At 33.4% G+C, this 20,326-nt stretch overlaps 1 protein-coding gene across 2 annotated transcripts in view; it reads left to right on the top strand.

The window, feature by feature from the left end:
- Positions 1 to 536: 536 nt before the first annotated feature.
- The window catches only part of LOC129223970 (insulin gene enhancer protein ISL-1-like), a 191,306-nt gene continuing 171,516 nt past the window's right edge, over positions 537 to 20,326 (top strand). For both annotated transcript variants that reach the window (XM_054858355.1, XM_054858354.1), the window contains exon 1: positions 537 to 630. In XM_054858355.1, the coding sequence (XP_054714330.1) occupies positions 609 to 630 (22 nt within the window). In that variant the 5' untranslated portion in view covers positions 537 to 608. The remainder of the gene's footprint in view (positions 631 to 20,326) is intronic.

Genomic DNA, 20,326 nt, shown 5'->3' with positions numbered 1-20,326 from the left:
GGATTTTTTCTGCTGGTGATTTTCATATTCATTTTAAATTGTAAATACGTTTTTAATCCAAAGCCTGTTGAAACTTTAAGCAGCCAAGTTTGGTCCAAAGTTTAAGAATATTTACCTGATGGGGAATGTAACCGATGTATAGTTAAGTCCAGCAGGCTGCAGAGTACGTCGACATTGGAATTCCTTTGGTTATATTTACTGAGTGCCTGATTTCCCCCAGGCTACTGCTTCCCTCACTTTTCAACAACAATGACCAGCTGGCTGCCAAGTCTTTTGACTTAAGATCCGGACGGTAAGGATCTTCCTGGAAGCTGTATCATTGAGTTTTGACCATCCAGTTTGTTGGGAAATTTACCTATGTAGCTTCTGAAGACACAACTCGGAAGCACAAGACAAACGAGAGTTCTTGTCCGTATCTCAGAACCAAAGTGTCCAGTTCTGCGGTCACCCTGGCTTCTGGACACTTGAAAGACCCTTACCGTCGAGCGGCGCAGCGCATCTTGGCCCACATCTTGCCGTCTAAGGAGACAGCCTACATCACTTTTTCCACCCTGAGGCCCAACGAAAGCATCAAAATTTCGCCCTCCAAGAGCGGAGATAGTGCCGACATGGCAGAGACACAGCCGCAAAGTAAGTTTTCATTTTTGTTAGTATTTGTTTTGTTGATTTCGGATTGATGCAGATTTGCGAAAGGATAACTTCACTAATATCATCTGTGGGTGGATTTAGTGGTTCGGGGACCCATCGCAACGCAGTCTTACAGCTGAACAGAACTTTGTAAAATATTTTTAATGTATCTTTTTTGGATCCTCTTCGGGGTTCCTATGTCAGGGCCAACCCAACATGAAAGGGGGAGGGTCATTGCGCTATTGAAATGTTTAAGGAGGTTGTTTTGAGAGGCATTTTCCCTTTGAATATTTAGGTGTTCAATATTTGAGAAGTCTTTGTGGTATTTAGGAGGGTGTGTCTTTGCTCTGGGGGGGGGGGGGGGAATGGGAACCCCTTCCTATCTTGTGGAGGTCCGATGAATCTGTCCCTGAAGTTCATTATTTGTTTTTTGGTAAAAGGAGCTTGGTTACTAATTAGTCTTTGGGATTTATATCCATACTTCAAGATTCTAGACTCCCTTCCCCCGGAAAAAAATCCCTTTGGATTGAAAAGAAGGGCAGGAGCCGGGCTCCTATGAGCTCCCATGCGAATATAGCTAAGGATTGTCGACTACATTTGTCACTACTGCACTACATTGCACTGTATGTACATGAAGAAGTGGCGCAGCGAACTTGGAGTGCCCCCCAGCACCTTCATTTTTAACACATACTGCCAATACTAATATTGTAATTTGTGCAGGTAATGGCTGTTATGACCTCCCCCCTCCTATAAAATAAATTCTGGCTGTAGTAGTGACATAATGCAAATATTTGTTTGCTGACAGTTGGGAAAGTCTCGTGAATAAGTGGACGCAATTAATAAGCCATTTATTGAATTAAATTTTTATAATTAACTTGTAGTTCTGGCAAAGCGAGTCATTCGTTGATTTTTGTTTATTTATACTAAAACCCGTAACACTTGTAGGGAATGCGTATATGTATGTGTATGAAGTATGTGTTTGTTTACAAATGCAAAGGCCCGGGGAAATAGCCGTCACAAGGTATTTTTAAAAAGTACTAACCGTTTTGGCTTCTGTCTTTTTTTTTCGGGGGGGGGGGGGGATCATTATTAGAATACGAGCACACGTAAAGGAAAGTTTAGCTATAAATAAAGTATTCGTGCATATATATAGGGGAGCGCGAATCTCTCCTAGTAATTTCTCGAAGTTTAAGTCCATAAAATCCCTTTTTATGATTTCTTTGGTCTCATTAAGAGGAGATCATGACCCCTTTCTGTTCACCCCGTGGGTCCACGTTTGGAGAGTCAATTTTCATTTGCTTCAGATCAGTGGTGCAGCGAAGGTGGGGAGGGGTGAAAATACCCCCAGAGGCATTGGTTTTAACATAAATGCAAGTTCTAATATAGTAGTTTATGCATATGAAAGGGCTGATTTGATTTTAAAAAAACGCCTTTCAGAAGGTATTTTTGGTCAAAAAATCCCCTTCAGAAGGTATTTTAGGTCAAAAAGTCCCCTCCAGCCAGAAGGTATTTTAGATCAAATAATCCCCTCCAGCCAGAAGGTATTTTAGATCGAAAAATCCCCTCCAACCAGAAGGTATTTATGATCAAAAAACCCCTCCAGAAGATTTTTTTTTATCAACCCCCTCCCCCCAAAGTATTTTTGATCAACCCCACCCACCCAGAAGGTATTTCTGGCTGCGTTAGTGCTTCAGATATGCTGCCAAATCTAACATTTGTAAGGCAAGTGCATGTACGCTTAGCTCAGAATCTTTGATGAATATTATTATCAAATGAATTTTCGTTGATAAATTGAAAAACTCGCGGAATTTGCCGTCACCAGTGGTGTTCCCGTAATGTATCCATATACGCCATACACTCTCAAACATTTTTTAGACACAAAGCGTATACCCTCAAGCTTCAAAAATTTTCATATGACATATTACGTATATGATCGCATACACATATTGTACGTAATGGATTACTGGGAGTATACCCTCAGAAAAAAGTGGGAACATCACTGGCCGTCACAATCTATTTTATAAGGAACTAAATAGCTTTGGAAGATACATTAATGGGGTAAAGAGCCAATTAGAAGTAAAATTGTTATTGATAACAGAATTATTGAACAGGTGAAGCACTTCAACTACCTAGGATGTGACATCACCTTTAACCACGACAATGATGTCCAAAACAAACTACATAGGTTTCAACACTTATGTGGAACCCTTACAAGAACCCTAAAGGGAAAAACGAGAAACGAAACACAACTGAAGTTCTATAAGGTTATGGCGGTGCTAACCTTACTGGGGTGTACCTTACATGGCTCTGAAACATGGACTTTGAACAGTCAAGAAACTAGTAGAGTTCAAGTAGCAGAGATGAAGTATTTGCGATCACTGAAGAACTGCACTATCCTAGACAAAATAAGGAATAAATCTATTCGATGGGAATTACAGGTATTCAGCCTCAATGAAAAAATTACGGAATATCGTAACGATTGGAAAAACCATGTTCGACGTATGGCACGAGGGAGAGTGCAAGAGCTGCCTTTTATTACAGACCAAGGGGCAAACGAGACCGTGGTAGGCCCAGGAAGTGGTGGGGCGACCAAGAAGCCGGAACAGGCTATATGCCTAATCCTTGAAGGAGATTATGATGATGAGATACATTAATTAGGTGATTTCTGTTTGGCTTCAAAAGAATGAACCAATAACATTTGTAAGGCAATGTGGGTATGTACGTAGATGAAGTGATAGCTTGTCGACAAAGGCGATAGCTTGTCGACCTGGGAAAATAGCCATCGCAAAGAGTGGTGGATACAAAAATAGTGTGATTGCACATTGTACGCAATACCACTCATTAATTTCTACGCAATGAGGGTATTTTTCGATAAAATACAGTTATGGAATTAATGTTAATCACATTTTGTTAGAATTAATAAAGTATTAACTCTTTATTAATTCGCAATATGCAAGAAAAGGGAAAACGCATCATTTTGGAGAACTCGGAAGAAAGCAATAGATACACCAATATCGTAGTCAATGTGTCCAAATAACTGAAACCCTATATTATATATTGAGAAGTTTATTCACTCGTGATATTTATTAAATCTTCCACGAGCTACGGGAAGAGCTTTGCAATGGTATCGGAAGGAGGATGTCAACTGCTGACTGCACTCCTAATTTCATGCCTAATGATGCTTTCTTGCTGTTTTATCTTGGTAGTAGGTTTCTTAGATGCAATTTTATACCCATTTTAAGCCAAAAATTTAAATGTAAGACTATCTCCAGTCCAATCAAAAAATTTTGTGCTTGATTTTTCACTTAGGATTGCATCTGATTGGACGAAAACTGTAATTGAGATTAATCCTACATATATGCTTTATCAAAAAAAAAAAAAACTCTCATTGCAGAAAACATTCGCTTCAAAAACAACATTTGCTCATTTTTTCGCCAGTGGACTGAAATTAACGAGTGGTACTGTGTACTGAGGCTCTGAATGAATTGAGCTCCGACTTAGACCGTGTTTACCTCTGTCGGGTATTTGGCCCTGAGTTAAGATGGGTAACTTTCTTAATAGTTTTGTAAAAATATTTCAACTCGAATCCGCGTCGATAACACGTTTCTTTTTCACTAAACTCCCCTAAAACAGGTAAACATTGTCAAGGTCATAGCGCAACTAATGAAATCCGCACCATACACGAAGTAAATTTTTGTTGACAATTGAAAATCCCGAGAAATTAGTTAGTACAATCAAGACCTTAACCATGTTTTTGTTTCGGGAAGAGTTTTCGAAAAAAAATTCTCGTGAAATCTATACGATCAGCAAAATTTGATTTCATTTGTTTGTTCTTTTGATTTTCGTTACAATAGATTACTTAAACAAAGGGGTGCTGCTTTAAGGACATTACAGGAGCAGTAAAAGCTGACGCACCTATTATAATTAAGGGGAAAGATCTCATGTGTACACTTAAACCTTCTCTCCTGTTAAATAGTTTATGTATTTTTAACAACTCTGAAGAATAATGGATGAGTGTACTCATGTACTTGCATTAGAAGTAGCAATCATTAAATTCATATTTTTTGACAAATATAAAATATGTTAAATGTAGAGTTTGGCACTTTCAAATTTAAAGAATTTTGATAGATCTGTTAGCGTTAGTTAATTTGTATTAAAGTGCTACATTGTTTTGTAAGAAATGATGTTCGCAATAACTACAATGAAGATAAAGACTGTAGATAAAGCACTGATTTCAAACAATTCTTCAATAATAATATTTCTTTTTCAATTAAAATTTAAAAAATAAACATTAAATAAATCTTTACTAATAATAAAGCTGAAAGACTCTTTGTCCGGATCTCTCTCTGTCAGGATCTCTGAGACGCGCATAGCGCCTAGACCGTTCAGCCTATTTTCATGAAATTTGGCACAAAGTTAGTTTGTGGCATGGGGGTGTGCATCTCTAAGCGATTTTTCAAAAATTTGATGTTGTTCTTTTTCTATTCCAATTTTAAGAACAAAATTATCATAAGATGGACGAGTAAATTATGAAATTATCATAACGTGGAACCGTAACATGGGTACGAGCCAGTCAACGAGAAAATTCACCATAAATATTTGTAAATATACAGGTGAACCAAAAGACCTTTTAATTTTTCTATTACGGGCAAAGCCGTGAGGGTACCACTAGTAAAATATAAATTAGCAAAGACATTTTTTTCAGGAAAAAAAAAAACGAAAAGTTTTTTTTTTTTTGGAATAGTTTTGAAGAATTTCGGAGGGGATTTTTGAACCCTGAGTACGATGTAGCTGCTATTCAGACAATTTTAGTAAGAGACAAATAATTTAACAGATAATAGTTGAGTTCAGTTTACTTCAAGTGTTCGAAACACATAATGAATGAAACAATACATATTAGTTCAGCATTTAATATCCAACGATACAATTCTTGTTACAACTTTCATTCGCATACTCTTTTTGGATGGATGATATTTTGTTTTCAAAGAAATTAAGGATTTGAGGATCTCCCATTATACGCAGAAATTTGATAGAATAAATTTTGGACTTGTGCATGAAGATGCGTTTGCTAGGAAATACATAAAAGATTTCGGCATCTTTTTTGACACTCAAAATAGCCTATTTAAACTGTTAATGTAAAATGATAATGAGAAAATGAACAAAGAACGTAAATAAAGAACGCATATTCAAGAAAATTCATTTTTAACGATTTGCTTTATTTACGTTACTTTTACCTATTTATTATTATTATCATTATTTCATTTTGTTTATTCTTTTGCTCCAAACCTTTTTGATCATGTTTATGTAACTCATTTTATATAATACAAGGAAATACCGTTACAAAGAATACCAATACATCGAAATACCCGTTTCAGCGAAGTAAATTTTTATTCAAGACTTAAATCTCATCCATCACATTACTTAAATTTTATACAACGAAATTACCGTTACAACGAACAAAATTTATGCTCGCTTGAAGTTCGTTGTAACAGGATTTCACTATTTCTCTTATTCAGAAAAAAGTATCAAACTATCTCTGCCGTTTCTTTGGTTTATCAGTGTAACATAAATTCAAGATTACAGTTTCTTTTAGTAACATAGTTGGTTATATTTTTAGTAACATTTAGTTTTTTGATTTCTTTCGGTATAAATGTCGTTTCCACTAATCTAGAGCAGCTATAGTTTCATTTTTCCATGTAATAACCTAAATAATTTAATCATCATTCTCATTTTCATAACGACAAAAATATTGCGTTGAATATCTGAGTTTTCTTTCTATCGACATAAATATACAATTATTGTAGTGATTATCTTCATATTCTGATACTCAGTTATGGTTCAAACTATATTTTCAATAAAAACTAAACGTATAATGTATAAAAATCACTCTATCAATCATTCTGTACCTTCGGCATGCAGGGTGAGTTGTAATACAAAACCAGACTTGCCAATTCTCCTGCTTTTGTGTTCAATTTTTAGCTTCTTGCCATCAAAGACCTTTTCCCTTCTTTTTAAGAAATTAAAAAGTTTCAGAACTCAGTGGCTGCCAAGAATAGCTTATTTTCATTTATCTTAATAGCGAAAATTTAGAAAATCTAATGACTGTAAAGCAAAGGAATCTGATGTTTGTTGCACAATAATTTTGACAGTATGATTTTGGAAAAACTAAAGCAGATATTCAAGCATCTTTGAACAAATATTTTAATTTTTTGTTTTTGTTAGAACTTAGCTGGCCGCAGTTTAATGTATTTTAATTTCAATTATTGTACGTATGCTAATTATAAAAAAAATATTTTATTTATTTATTTATTTTGTGTGTGTGTGTGTTTAAAGTTTCCCTCTTTAACCGATTGCTATACTAAATAAACTTGATTCAAATAATGTAGTGAATAATCTTAAAAAATAATAGTAGCATAAATCAGTGTTTTATTTTAAATTTTAAACAATGAGTTTGCAAATTAAAATAATATATCTTGTGAATTATTACAAGTTTTTATAATTATTTCATAATTTATGTCTCAAGAACATACAAATTATCAATTTTGTGCTAGCAATAATCTGGTTTCAGAAGTACAAAAACGTCTCAGCTTTTTCGTTTTATTTCTCTTACTTTCCTATTTTGTAAGGCTAGCAAGTATGCAAAACGATCCTTCAAAAAAATTTTTTGATTCTTCTTATGCAAACACCCGCTTGTAGAAAGCGTGCGTTAGAAAAAGGAAAAGTATTTCCTATAAGCTTTGATAAAATCATGCTATGCCTATTGAAAGGGGTGCGTTGACCTTCATTTTACTGGTGACCACTGATATCATTCTTTTCTCTAAACCACCGGAGCCGTCAGTTATCTTGATGCTCTGAATAGATCAGCCGGGGATAGTCGTCACTCCCTAATTGATCCCCTTTTGGGTCCTTTGTGTTGTTACCTTGAAACATGCAGAAATGTGTTCCATGGTATTTATGTTCTAACACACTCTAAGAACAACAATTTCAAAAATGAGGAAAAAGTACTCAAATGTGAACATATCGCGAGTCAAAATTGCTCCGACTACGTAGTATTCAAATTTGAAACATTCAAATACTCATCAAATACTCAAATCAACATGTGTGCTCATTTCTGAGGCATTTGTTCCAATTTCGAATATGTTAATAATTTCAAAACTGAGTATTATGTACTCATTTTTGAGTATGAAAAAATTCAGCACACTATTTGAAAACATGGGTACTCAAATTTGAAACAAATGGTTTCAAGAAAATCATGGGCTTTCAAGAAAATGGCGTTTAAGAAAATTTGAAAATATGAATGTACTCATTTTTGAAAACTTCATTTTTCTCAGTGCAATCTTCAAAAAAAAAAAATATATATATAAATAAATAAAATAAATAAATAAATAAATAAAAAATAAAATTAAATAAATAAATAAATAAATAATAAAAAAAAAAAAAACGCACGAATGATGCAGATAGCAATTGATAACCAAACAAGCATTCGGCTTAAGTATTTTACCAGAATATTTCATAATGAGCTTTAAGCAGAAAATTCTTGATAAAATACTCCAGGAGATTCTTACATCCGGGGGCCGAAGAACAGTAGTGTCGTGCAGCCACCAGCTTTTATCTTTAGTTCAGTTTTAAATCCTTTGTATACAGATGCTCTTGTCACTCAATCTGGAAGATTATTCACAATGGGGTCGTTTCTAAAATTTTAAAAGTATTTTTTTTCTAAAAGAACATGCTTAAAAACATATGATCTAACTATTTTTTAAATAATTTGTTTAAGTTTAATATTTAAAAAAAATTACTTAAATCGGTGCGCTTTCACTGTTTACATTTCTTGTTGATGACATCACAAATGATGAAATGCCATTTTGTGTTGCCATTCACAGAGCAATATATTTAATTCGCATTTTTACTCACGTGTATTGGAAACGATATGGTTGATAGCAAGCATAGAGCGCAATTTTAATTCGCTTCTTGATTATCATAACGTGGAAACGCAGTACAAAGATGCACCAAAGAGCATCATTTGTGACGTCATCAAGACCACGCCTTGTTTGAAAAATCGAACAGTTTAAAAAAATAATTAAAAAATAACTGTTGCGAAAATGAAAAAAATTTCTGGGTCCATGTTTTTTTTTTTTTTTTTTGCTTATTCTATCAATTTTAGGGACTAAAAGTACTTCTTTTGACTGAAGGAAACAACCCCATTAATGCATTGGGAACGCATAAGAGAAGATTATTGTTATCCTGTGATCCAACATTTCTTCCTAGAAGTAAAAGAAGGTACGATGTCACCCACGGAAATTGTGATTTGGTTGAATTCCAAGTAGACAGCACAAAATTCTTATTTTCTTGCCATTTCGAGCTTTGACTAAGTTTCCAGATTTTGCTTGCGTAAGCGAGTGTGACTATATACCTTTGCTGCATGATTTTACCAATGATTATGCTGTTTATACCATTTACACTATAATTATGCTCGAAAAGAATATTTTGACGTGTACAATTTCAATATTTTTTCATAACTCAACGTCTTTACTTTTGATAACACGTTAAGAAATCTTAATGAATCTTTTTATAACAATAGCAGATTCTAGCGGGGGGGGGGGGAGTAAAGGGACCGTTCTCCACCCAAAGAGATGAAACAAATTTAAATATCCCATTAAATGTTTTTTAATTAATTTCAAAACAGCAGAGATCAAATGTTTTAAACTGTTATTTAAAAAAACACACAGAATATTTTAATAAAATAACTTTTGGTTTCCGTTAGGAATAACATTGGGGTCAAAGGTCAGTGTATAAGGATATACAGTGAAACCTGTGTATAACGATACTGTCTATAACGATAACCTGTCTATAACAATATTTTTTTTTGGCTCCAGCAAAATGTCAGCATGAATAATCAAACTGTCTATAACGATAATCTGTCTATTGCGATATTTTTTTTAGGTCCCAACAGTATCGTTGTCGACAGGTTTTACTGTATTTAACTAGCTTACTTCACTGCCTTAGGATTCAAAGTTACATTAAATCGCGATTCGTCCAATGATTCTTTAATAGAATGGGTTATTCACAGTGAGGGAGCCTAAAACCATTTAAAAAGAACTTCGTGGAAATATAGTAATGAAAAATTGTATGAGGAATCGCTTTTTAACTTTTGCCATCCTGTGCCTACTCCAAAATTTATTTCTGCATCCGCCCCTGTTTTGTAACCTGATAAGAAACTCCTATACCTGGACATTCTCTAATGAACTCAATGCATTCAAAAAGAAAATGGCTCTATAAGTAACTTGTAAGGTCAAACACTGATCGTAATAAACTTGCCATTTTACATAAAATGTTCATAGAAAGTGTTCCAAGTTCAAAATCTGCACTGGAAAAACAACGATTAGGTTTCGACTGTCTTAGATTTGTGGCTTGTTTTGGACTAATTTATGATCTGAGTCCAAAAATAAATCTCAGTTTTAACGTTGAGTTTTTAAGCTGCATAGGAATCAAATCGACTAGCTCATAAAATATAGGATATTTTTGAAAACAATATAGTAAAAAAAGAAATATTTTTAGGCAAGCAGCAATTACTTACATTTCATATACAGTACAGCAAAATTACGTTTTTATGTAACTAATGAACACGGAAGTATTTATACATTCTTCGTGAAAATTTAATTGTTTGTCGTGACGATAAAGTGAATTAAAATTTGTTTTGCATAAAAATAATATTATTATGAAAAATAAAAATTTGATTTTGGTTAAAAAGGATAATGTCAACCAATATGAGAACAAAAGCTTCCTGTGATAAGTGGTCATATTCACATAAGGTTTAGAGAAAACTCCTAACATGGTAAAGGAAAACTACCTTCAGTTTTGAACTCAGTATGCCTATTTTATTTCAAAACAGCGACAAATTAAACGCAAATTGTGTTACCAGTTGTTCTTTCGTGTTTGCGTGCGTTTAATTTTATACATTCGTAAAAAAGTTTCACTTTTCCTATCTTTTAAATTTAAAAATCGACAATGAATTTTGCAATACTTGTTATGATTGAGTGACCAATGACATCGATTGTTATTTATGTTCAGGGTTGTCGTTCCCCCTCCCTCCCATGAAACCAATTTCTGCCAGGAAGGTGGGAAAAAACAAGCAGTAACTAGTTTCCCGAAATAACGAATTTAAATCAAGACAATAGTACGAAATTAAAATTTTAATGTTCATTACCACAAGGTAGGGGAAACTAGGGAGATTTGACCCAGAAGGAGACTTGATCCATGGGTATGTTTTCTATAGAAGGGATATTTAATTAAAATTTAAGTCATATTATTGGTCGACCAATCACACTGCAGTATTTTTCAGGTCGAATCCAGTCGAATTTCAGTCATCATCGGTTTTCAAGAATTTCAGTTCTAAATAATATTGCACCTTTTAAGTAAAGTTTGAAGATTTTGAATTTTTTAAAATTTTAACCACCAGTTTTGAAAGAAATTAATTTTTAAAAGTATATTTGTTTTGGTTACTTTCCTAGCTATATATTGATATGCAATAGTTTTATGTAACTTTAATCTAAGTTGCTAAAAATTTAAAGTAAACAAAAGAAAGCTAAGTAGGGATCTTTGACCCAAGCTAACTAGGACGATTTGATCCAAAGACTAATTTGATATGTTTTTGCAATGAATTTTTGTTCATGAATATCTAAAATATTATGATTTAGGCCTAATGACTTTCTTTTAGGAATAACTCTAATATTATGAATAAGAAGGGCTGTTTTTTTTCCTTGCTACTTAATGAATACCTAAAATATATAAGAGTTTAGTCTAATAAATTGTTTTAATTTGACAAATAACTAAAATACCAATAATCTTTAAGCCCAATGATTTGTTACCAGGACCGCCGAGATTGTGGCAAAAGCGCCCCCCTCCCCCTTCCCCTAAAACTTCCTAAATCTATACTACTCTGATTCCGATCCGGGCCTTCTCAAGGGATGGGCCTTTGATTTCCGACTAGGTTAACATGGCCTCTCGTCGGACTTTTACTTCTTTACTAATAATAAAGCTGAAAGTCTCTCTGTCCGGAGGATGTCTGGATGTCTGTAGGATGTAAGTGACGCGCATAGCGCCTAGACCGTTCGGCCGATTTTCATGAAATTTGGCACAAAGTTAGTATGTAGCATGGGGGTGTGCACCTCGAAGCGATTTTTCAAAAATTCGATGTGGTTCTTTTTCTATTCCAATTTTAAGAAAAAAAAAGATGGACGAGAAAATTACGAAATTATCATAACGTGGAACCGTAACATGGGCGCAAGCCAATCGGCGAGATACGGAATTATCATAACGTGGAACCGTAAGATGGGTACAAGCCAACTGGCGAGAAAATTCACCATACATTATTTGTAAATATACAGGCGAACCAAAAGATCTTTTGATTTTTCTATTACGGGCAAAGCCGTGCGGGTATCACTAGTAATAAAATGAATGAAATATTGTTTAGGTCAGAGCTGATAAAGTTTTGAATTCGACTTATGCTTTTCTGCTGATGTGGAGTAAGATTATTTTTTAAAAAATGCAGCACTTCACCTCAAGAGTGAACATTTTGTACATTTACAACAAGTATCGTTTATTAAAACAAAAAATCACCAAAAAAACCTGAGTTTTTAATTTCAATATCTATGAGTCTTATATTCATGAACGGGGTCATGTCTTCCTAAAGTACTGGGTCCACTCTGCCTTGATCTAGAGACACTTGACCCAATGCAGACTTGAGGAATACAGTTTGTTGTACCATTTCTACTTATGTTGTTAATTTTAGCCATAATAATGTGCAAAATAAAAAACCATTTTTTTTAAAATATTTTGTTCTAACTATTCTACAAAAAAAAAAAAAAAAAAGGGGGGGGGGAAATAAAACACCGAAAATTAGGTCAAGTCTCAGTAGTTTTCCCTAATGTGTGATGGTATTTACGAGGTTTATTCCGAGAAGGTTTTTATTTCTTATATACCTTAATTCTTTTTTAGTGGATTCTTTATCATTTCTTATAGTATAAACTGATTTAAAAGTACACAGGGCTCAGCAGTAATTTAACTTGCTCTGCATGTATTTTATACAGTTCTAATTTTTTCTTGACTCGTATAATTGCTGCTTGACTCGTGTTGGACAGAGTGTAGTTTACTACCTTTTGACTCGCATAATTCAGTTACTTGACTCGTATAATTCAGTGCTTGACTAGTTTAACACAAATTTTTAATCGTATAATTAAGTTGACTCGTATAAATCGTTGCGCAATTCATGTTGAGTTTTTCTTCTCTTAGTTTCACACAAGCAAATAGGAGAAAATGTAAAAAAGAAACTTTTTCTTTATGTATAATTTAACGTGATATTTTGAACATTAAATTAAAATTTTTGAAGAGCGCAAGATATTTTCTCTTAGTAATTTGATGTAGTAATTCCACCTGAAATGTTCCTCTCGTTATTCTAAAAACAATGCATCTCTTTTTGTTCATCGTTTTTGGCTATTATTCGAGCTCAAATAATTAAAATGACAAGATAAAATGAAGTAATTTTTCATGTCACGGTTTACATAGGTTAAATATCATTCTAAGCGGTAACTTTTATTCTTTCAAATTCAGCAGGCATCCCGTTAAGACATTACCGTTGTAAAATATACAAAATTATCATTCTGTTGATTGATTCCCATAATTTAGTTGCTTGACTCGTATAATTTATTTACTTGACTAGTGTTTGACAAAGCATAATTTAGTTCCTTGACTAAAACAATCACAGTTGCTTGACTCCCATAATTCAGTAGCTTGATTTATATAATTTAGTTGTTTGATTCGTATAATTTAGTTGTTTGACTCTTATAATTCAGTAGTTCGACTCGTAAAATTCAGATGCTTAATTCACGTAAGATTGTTTCTGTCTTGTTTGTTTGCATAAACGAATAGGAGAATATAAAAGAAAGTAGCTTTTCTCTGTATAAACTTCAACGTCATATTTTAAACTTAAAAGTGTCTTAAAATGTAAAGAATAAGGAATATGAACATAAAATTAAACTTTTCGGAGAGCATAAAATATTTTCCCTTAGTTATTTGATATCTCCCATTTTCCATCTCAAATGTTCCTTTCATTATTCTAAAAACAATGCATTGCTTGTTATTCATCGATTTCGACTAGAATTCGATCTCTATAATAACTAAAATGACAAGATAAAAATAAAGTCATTTTTCATTTCGCTGTTTACTTAGGTTAAATATCATTCCTCGCGTTAAGTTTTATGCCTTTAATTTCAGTGGGCATCTTGTTGAAACGTTGCTGTAGTAATTCAGTTGTTTGACTCGTATAATTTAGTTGCTTGACTAGTGTTTGACAAAGTATAATTTAATTCCTTAAATAAAATAATTCAGTTTCTTGAATTATATAATTCAGTTGCTTGATTCGTAGAATTCAGTTGTTCGACTCGTAGAATTCAGATGCGCAATTCACCTAAGATTGTTTCTTTCTTCTGTGTTTTACACAAACCAATAGGAGAATATGAAAGAAAGGAGCTTTTCTCTGCACTGTTAAAAATTTTCCGGAAAATTTACGGTAATTGATACTGGCATCCATGTTGCCAGTAACTATTACCGTAAAAATCAAATGTTACTTTTCTCCGCACGCACCCCACCTCTTAGCCGTAGGCCTTTGGTTCCACCGCCCGGGGGGTAAATCAAATGTTACTGTAAAATTTTACGGTTTCCTCGGTAGGCCACAGCAACCAGTTGGCGCTGGGATCGCTTATTTCTCCGGTATAAATTACCGTAAAAATCAGCGATGCGTCGGCGATGCAATTTTACAGTAACAATTACCAGAAAATCTTCCTGAATTTTTAACAGTGTGTATAAATTTCAATGACATATTTGAAACTTGAAAGTATGTCTTAAAATGTAAAGAATTTAGGAATATGAACATTAAACTTTTAGGAGAGCATAAAATACTTTCCATTAGTTATTCGATATCTTCTACTGGTTCATCTCAAATGATTTTTTCATTATTCTGAAAACAATGCATTACTTTTTATTCATAGTTTTCGACTAGAATTTGAGCTCAAACAACTAAAATGACAAGATAAAATGAAGTCATATTTCATTTTGCCGTTGAAGGTTTGAAATTACACTCCGTGGTGACTTCTATTTCTTTAATTTCAACATTCATCCCGTTGAAAAATTACGAATGTGAAGGATACAAAAATATCATTCAATTGATTTAAGTCCCACAATTCAGTCGCCCGACTTGAATAATTTAGATGCGTGGCAAGTGCTTGATAAAATATAATTTAGTTCCTTGATTAAAATAATTCAGTTTGCTTGACTACTGTAATGCAGTTGTTTGACTCGTATAATTCAGTTGTTTGACTCGTATAGTTCAATTGTTTGACTCGTATAATTCAGTTGTTTGAATCATGTAAGTCAGTTTGGCTCGTATAATTCAGTTGTTTGACTCGTATAAATCAGTTGCACAATTCACGTAAGATGTTTTTTCTTTTTTTCAGATAAATGAATAGGAGAATATAGTAGAAATGAGCTTTTCTCTATATAAACTTTAACGTAATAAATTAAACTTAAAAGTATTTTAAAATGTAAAGAATATAAGGAATCTCAACTAATAATAAAGCTGAAAGTCTCCCAGTCTGGATCTCTGTGACGCACATAGCACCTAGACCGTTCGGCCGATTTTCATGAAATTCGGCACAAAATTAGTTTGTAGTAGGTTGGTGTGCACCTCGAAGCGGTTTTTCGAAAATTCGATTTTGTTCTTTTTCTATTCCAATTTTAAGAACATTTTACCGAACAAATTATCATAACTTGGACGAGTAAATTACCAAATTATCATAATGTGGAACCGAAACATGGGCGAGTCATTTAACATAGCAAATTGGCGAGAAATTCATCATCCATTATTTGTAAATATAAACGCGCACCAAATGACTTTTTAATTTTTCTACTACGGGCAAAGCCGTGCGAGTACCGCTAGTTTGAATATAAAATTAAACTTTTTGGAGAGCATAAAATATTTTCCCTTAGTAATTTGATAACTCCCATTTTCCATCTCAAACGTTCCTCTCGTTATTTTAAAAACAATGCATTTCTTTTTATTCATCGTTTTCGACTAGAATTCGAGCTCTAATAACTGAAATGACAAGATAAAAATGAAGTCATTTTTCATTTCGCTGTTTACTTAGGTTAAACATCATTCCCCGCGGTAACTTTTATTCCTTTAGTTTCAGGTATTCCCAGACCAAATGAAACAATTTGCATTTGTATTTTTTTTCTCAGTGCATTTGTTCGCATTAAGTGGTAACAACCTTTACTCGTACAATTGGTTTATTGTTAAGAGTAAAAAAGGATTATATTTGCTAAAACTGAAAAACGAAATGACATTTATTTTTTTCTCTCTCCTGAGTTTTCCTTCTTTCAATGTATATTTTTTCTTTATCTTGGTAATATAAATTTTTTAATGCTATGTCTCGTTTAGATGGGTTTTGAAATTTTGTATCTCATAAATATATTTGATACATTTTTGGATTTCTTCGCGATATTTGCATTTTATGATATTGAGTTTAAATTACATCGCAAGTGTACCTCGTATCCGGGTTTTTGACACTAAATTTTCGGTAGAATTTTCTACTTTATCTCAGAAATAAAGATACTTACATTGATATATTTATTGATTTAAAAATGATTTTGCACATAAGGTGAATACAATGTAAGGTTCTTACAAAGAAATACGCAATCAAATTCTGTTCCCAAGTGTATTTTCTGCTTTCGCAAAAATCGCGCAAATGTTTCTGGATAACATGAAAATGAAGAACTGACTTGTTTTAAGGTTGAAAATATTTGCTTTTGAAATTATTCGTATCTAGCTTCGAATCCAAAGTGCTTCAATAGAAATTTGAAAATGGATCTGGGATTTGTACAAATTTTATTTTAAAAGTTTTTTTTTTTTTTGGAAAATATTGCATATAATTTAAATTCTTAATTGCAAAAAACAAGTTTTTGGAGGCCAGCTCCATGCATTACAAGGCATTGTATTACGAACTCGCATTACAAATGAAAGTTTTTCAGCATTTAAAAGACTCTAGAGCAGTATCACTGATTAAAAACAGAAATTTATCGTTTTTATGTCACTTTGGTACCTAAATAACTATTTTACATTAGTTAGATTTAGCTTGATTTAAGCTATTCCGTAAATATTTATAAAATGAGATTACGATTTTTGAATGGACAAAATTTTGATCAAGCAACAAAAACAAATAAAATATACTTTTTAATAATTTTGAGAAGCAATTAGTGATGTGTGACTGACACCACAATCCCACTGTGTCTCACGCTACAGCTCACATTTCCTAGTGAAGCAACACTTCTTCGTTTGTATTATAGATTAAATCTTTACATTATTTGTTTATGAAAAGGCAACATTCTTGAGATGATATTTTCATTAGAAAATTTACACGTGTATCAATTTCAAACCTGTTGATTTTGGTATATAGGCAGGGCCAGTGACGTAATAGTCAAAAACAATTTCGGAGGGGGTGTATGGTTAAATTTCGGGCTGTGTATGGTAAGTTTAAGGTTAGGTATGGCAAGTTTTCTATGGTATAAAAATGAAAATTGATGGGGGGGGGGGGGGTCAAATCCTCCCTTGGATACTTCCCGGTCTAAGACTTTTACAATTAATTTCCTCTCTTGATTCTACTTTGGCTAACAGCAGAACTTAATGGTTGCGTCGTGACTATACGTAAGATCCAGGAATTCATAAGAAATATATAAAAGAAACTGCCGTGATGGTCCACAACAGCTAACTTTGCAGCGTCGTACTGCTGTGATCAGGATCTGCGTAGCCTTCACATTGCTGTCACGTTAGGTTTACGCCAGCAGTACTTGTGTTTATTTATTTATTTGTTTATTTTTTAAGATGTGTCACTATTGTCATCCACCGACGACAAGTACAAATCATTATTTTTCAAGAACAAAAAAAAAAAAAAAAAAAAAAAAAAAAAAATTCTTAGAAAGTTGATACTTCATTCTATGATTCACAATGATTCCTTATGTTCGAATGTATCAAAATTAAAAGCCGAAGTTTATAATTGTGGGAACAAACTGTAAACATATGTTAAAAAATGTCTCACTCGTGAGAATTAGTGGTGGGCATAATAGAACCCTTTGATTGTTCAAGATCATTCGAGCACTCGATTATCACTTCTCGAGTTCTGGAGCAATGGACTTCTCGAGTTCTTAATAAGTCAAACGCTCGAGCAGTGTATTTCTCGAACGATTTCAGAATGGAATGAAATGAATCTCTCAAGTGGTTGACATCTTGAGTGATTCAGTTCCAGAAATGAACTCAATTCTGGAAAAACTCGGAAAGCCAACAGCTCGAAAACTTATTCTCGATTTAAAACTTCTCTAGATCTCGATTCGATACATCATGAGACCTCGATCTGAAAGATCTCGAGCAATCATTTGCTAGAGATGTCGAGTAGTCAATCTCTCGAAATTTCGACTCGAAAGATCTTGAGTAGCCAATCGCTTGAGATCTCGAATAGCCAATCACTTGAGATATCGAGTAGCCAATCGCTTGAGATCCCGAGTAGTCCATCGCTTAAGATCTCGATTCAAAAGATTTTGAGTGGTCAACCACTCGAGATATTATTTCCAATCTCTCGAGATTTCGATTTGAAAGATCTCGATTGTCAATCACTCAATTCCCGAGAGCTCGATTTTCAAACGTTCTCGACTCATCACTAGTGCAAATGGATTGAGCAGGCTCCATCTCGATCTGAAAGATGTCGAGCAATCAATTGCTAGAGATGTCGAGCAGTCAATCTCTCGAAATCTCGATTTGAAACATCTTGACTAGCCAATCGCTTGAGATCTCGAATAGCCAATCACTTGAGATCTCGAGTAGCCAAATCGCTTGAGATCCCGAGTAGTCAATCGCTTAAGATCTCGATTCAAAAGATTTCGAGTTGTCAACCGCTCGAGGTATCAATTCCAACCTCTCGAGATTTCGATTCGAAAGATCTCGATTGTCAATCACTCAATTCCAGAGAGCTCGATTTTCAAACGTTCTCGACTCATCACTTGTGCAAATGGATTGAGCAGGCTCCAAATAATTTTATTTTCTTTCCCCTCCATAATTCCTTTACCAATATTCTTCATCGATCATTTTTCTAAAAATAAAAGAGAATCTGAAACTTACTTCGCACTGTATTTTCAGACATTACGTAAGCTCCTAATAAGCATCTTATTAACACTATTTTCGCCAGACACATAGTTTCACCTTTTCAGCTGCGTTGCTTTTACAGCGGCTGAGTAAACGAAGCGTAAGCGCTTCAGACAGCCTGTGCCTGAAAAGGTGTCGTTTTTCGAGATTATAAAAGTGGATTTACTTCTGTCGTTATCACTCAACAAAGTAACAGTAAAGTTTTATTGCAGGATCGTATTTTAGTATTTACTAGCTGTAACCGCACGGTTTTGTTTCGTTGATTTTGATGTGTGCACATAATTTTACATTAACTCCAAGCATATAATTCATGAAAAATTAAAAAAAATCTCGGTAAAGCGACGACTACTGGCAAGCCATACTTTGCAGAACCATTCCAAAGAAAAGCAGCAGACTTTTTTTTTTCTGCACGTGAAAGCTCTATATTTCATTTCAGAACGTAAGATGAAAAAAAAAAAAAAAAAAAAAAATCCCCTAAAATCACGCATGTGAGATTTTTAAGGGGAAAAAATAGTGCATTTTTTAAATATTACTTTTGAAACAATATATAGAACTGGCGCTAGCAGGACAAAATGTCTGATTTTTGGTGGAGCGACCCACTATTTGTTTCTTTTTATAACTAACAATAAAAATATTTTGTTTTAATGCAAAGTATGCAATTAAAGCATTTGCAACAATAGATTCGGACGATATTTTTATAGAATTGAAAATTCTAAAACAGTTATTAGTACGTTACACGTCAACTGCAGTTAAAAAATAAAAGTCAAAAGCGATATTGCAGAGAAATAATCCTTACCAAATCACACATGTAAAGTTTTTTCACCAGGTCAGCATTTTTTTTTTTCAAATTTCAAACCCTTAGTTTGTATAGGTATTAAAATGTAAGGAAAAATGTCCACAAGTGGCCATATTGTCGTTTTAGTGGGGGAGGGATTCCTCTCAACAAGATGCAATGAAAATATTTTTTTCTTTGCAACTTAATGGAAAATCAAGAAAAAAGTAAAATGTTTTCCAGAAGCTTCTGCCTCAACCATTTTCTTTCAAAAAATTTCAAATTACTAATGCGAAATATAAAACGACTCAGGAATGTCTAAGCTCATTTGTTTTAAATATTTATCCCGAATCATAAATCAGGAAAATGACATCAGCATGAAATACTAGGCTTTAATTTGAAAAGATAAACTAGTTAGTTTTTAATTGATTGAGAATAATGATAAAGTAAAAATTCAAACTATGCATACACGTAAATAAAGGTTAAACTTCAGTCACGTGTTACAGAAGTACATTGAACCCTTTTATAAACGCATAAAATGTCATCTTAGGATGTATTCCTGCGTTTAATGATGTTCATTTTCTGTTTTATTACTTCAACACCAGGGTAGAATTATTACTTTTGGTTTAAAGTACATAAAATCAGTCTATTTCTTTTAAAGAAAAGGGAAAGTTATCACTTTTTTC

This window comes from Uloborus diversus, chromosome 6, assembly GCF_026930045.1.
Source record: "Uloborus diversus isolate 005 chromosome 6, Udiv.v.3.1, whole genome shotgun sequence".
Lineage (NCBI taxonomy): Eukaryota > Metazoa > Arthropoda > Arachnida > Araneae > Uloboridae > Uloborus > Uloborus diversus.
Note: the sequence above shows the minus strand (reverse complement) of the source record. Positions and strands in the feature narration are given on the sequence as shown.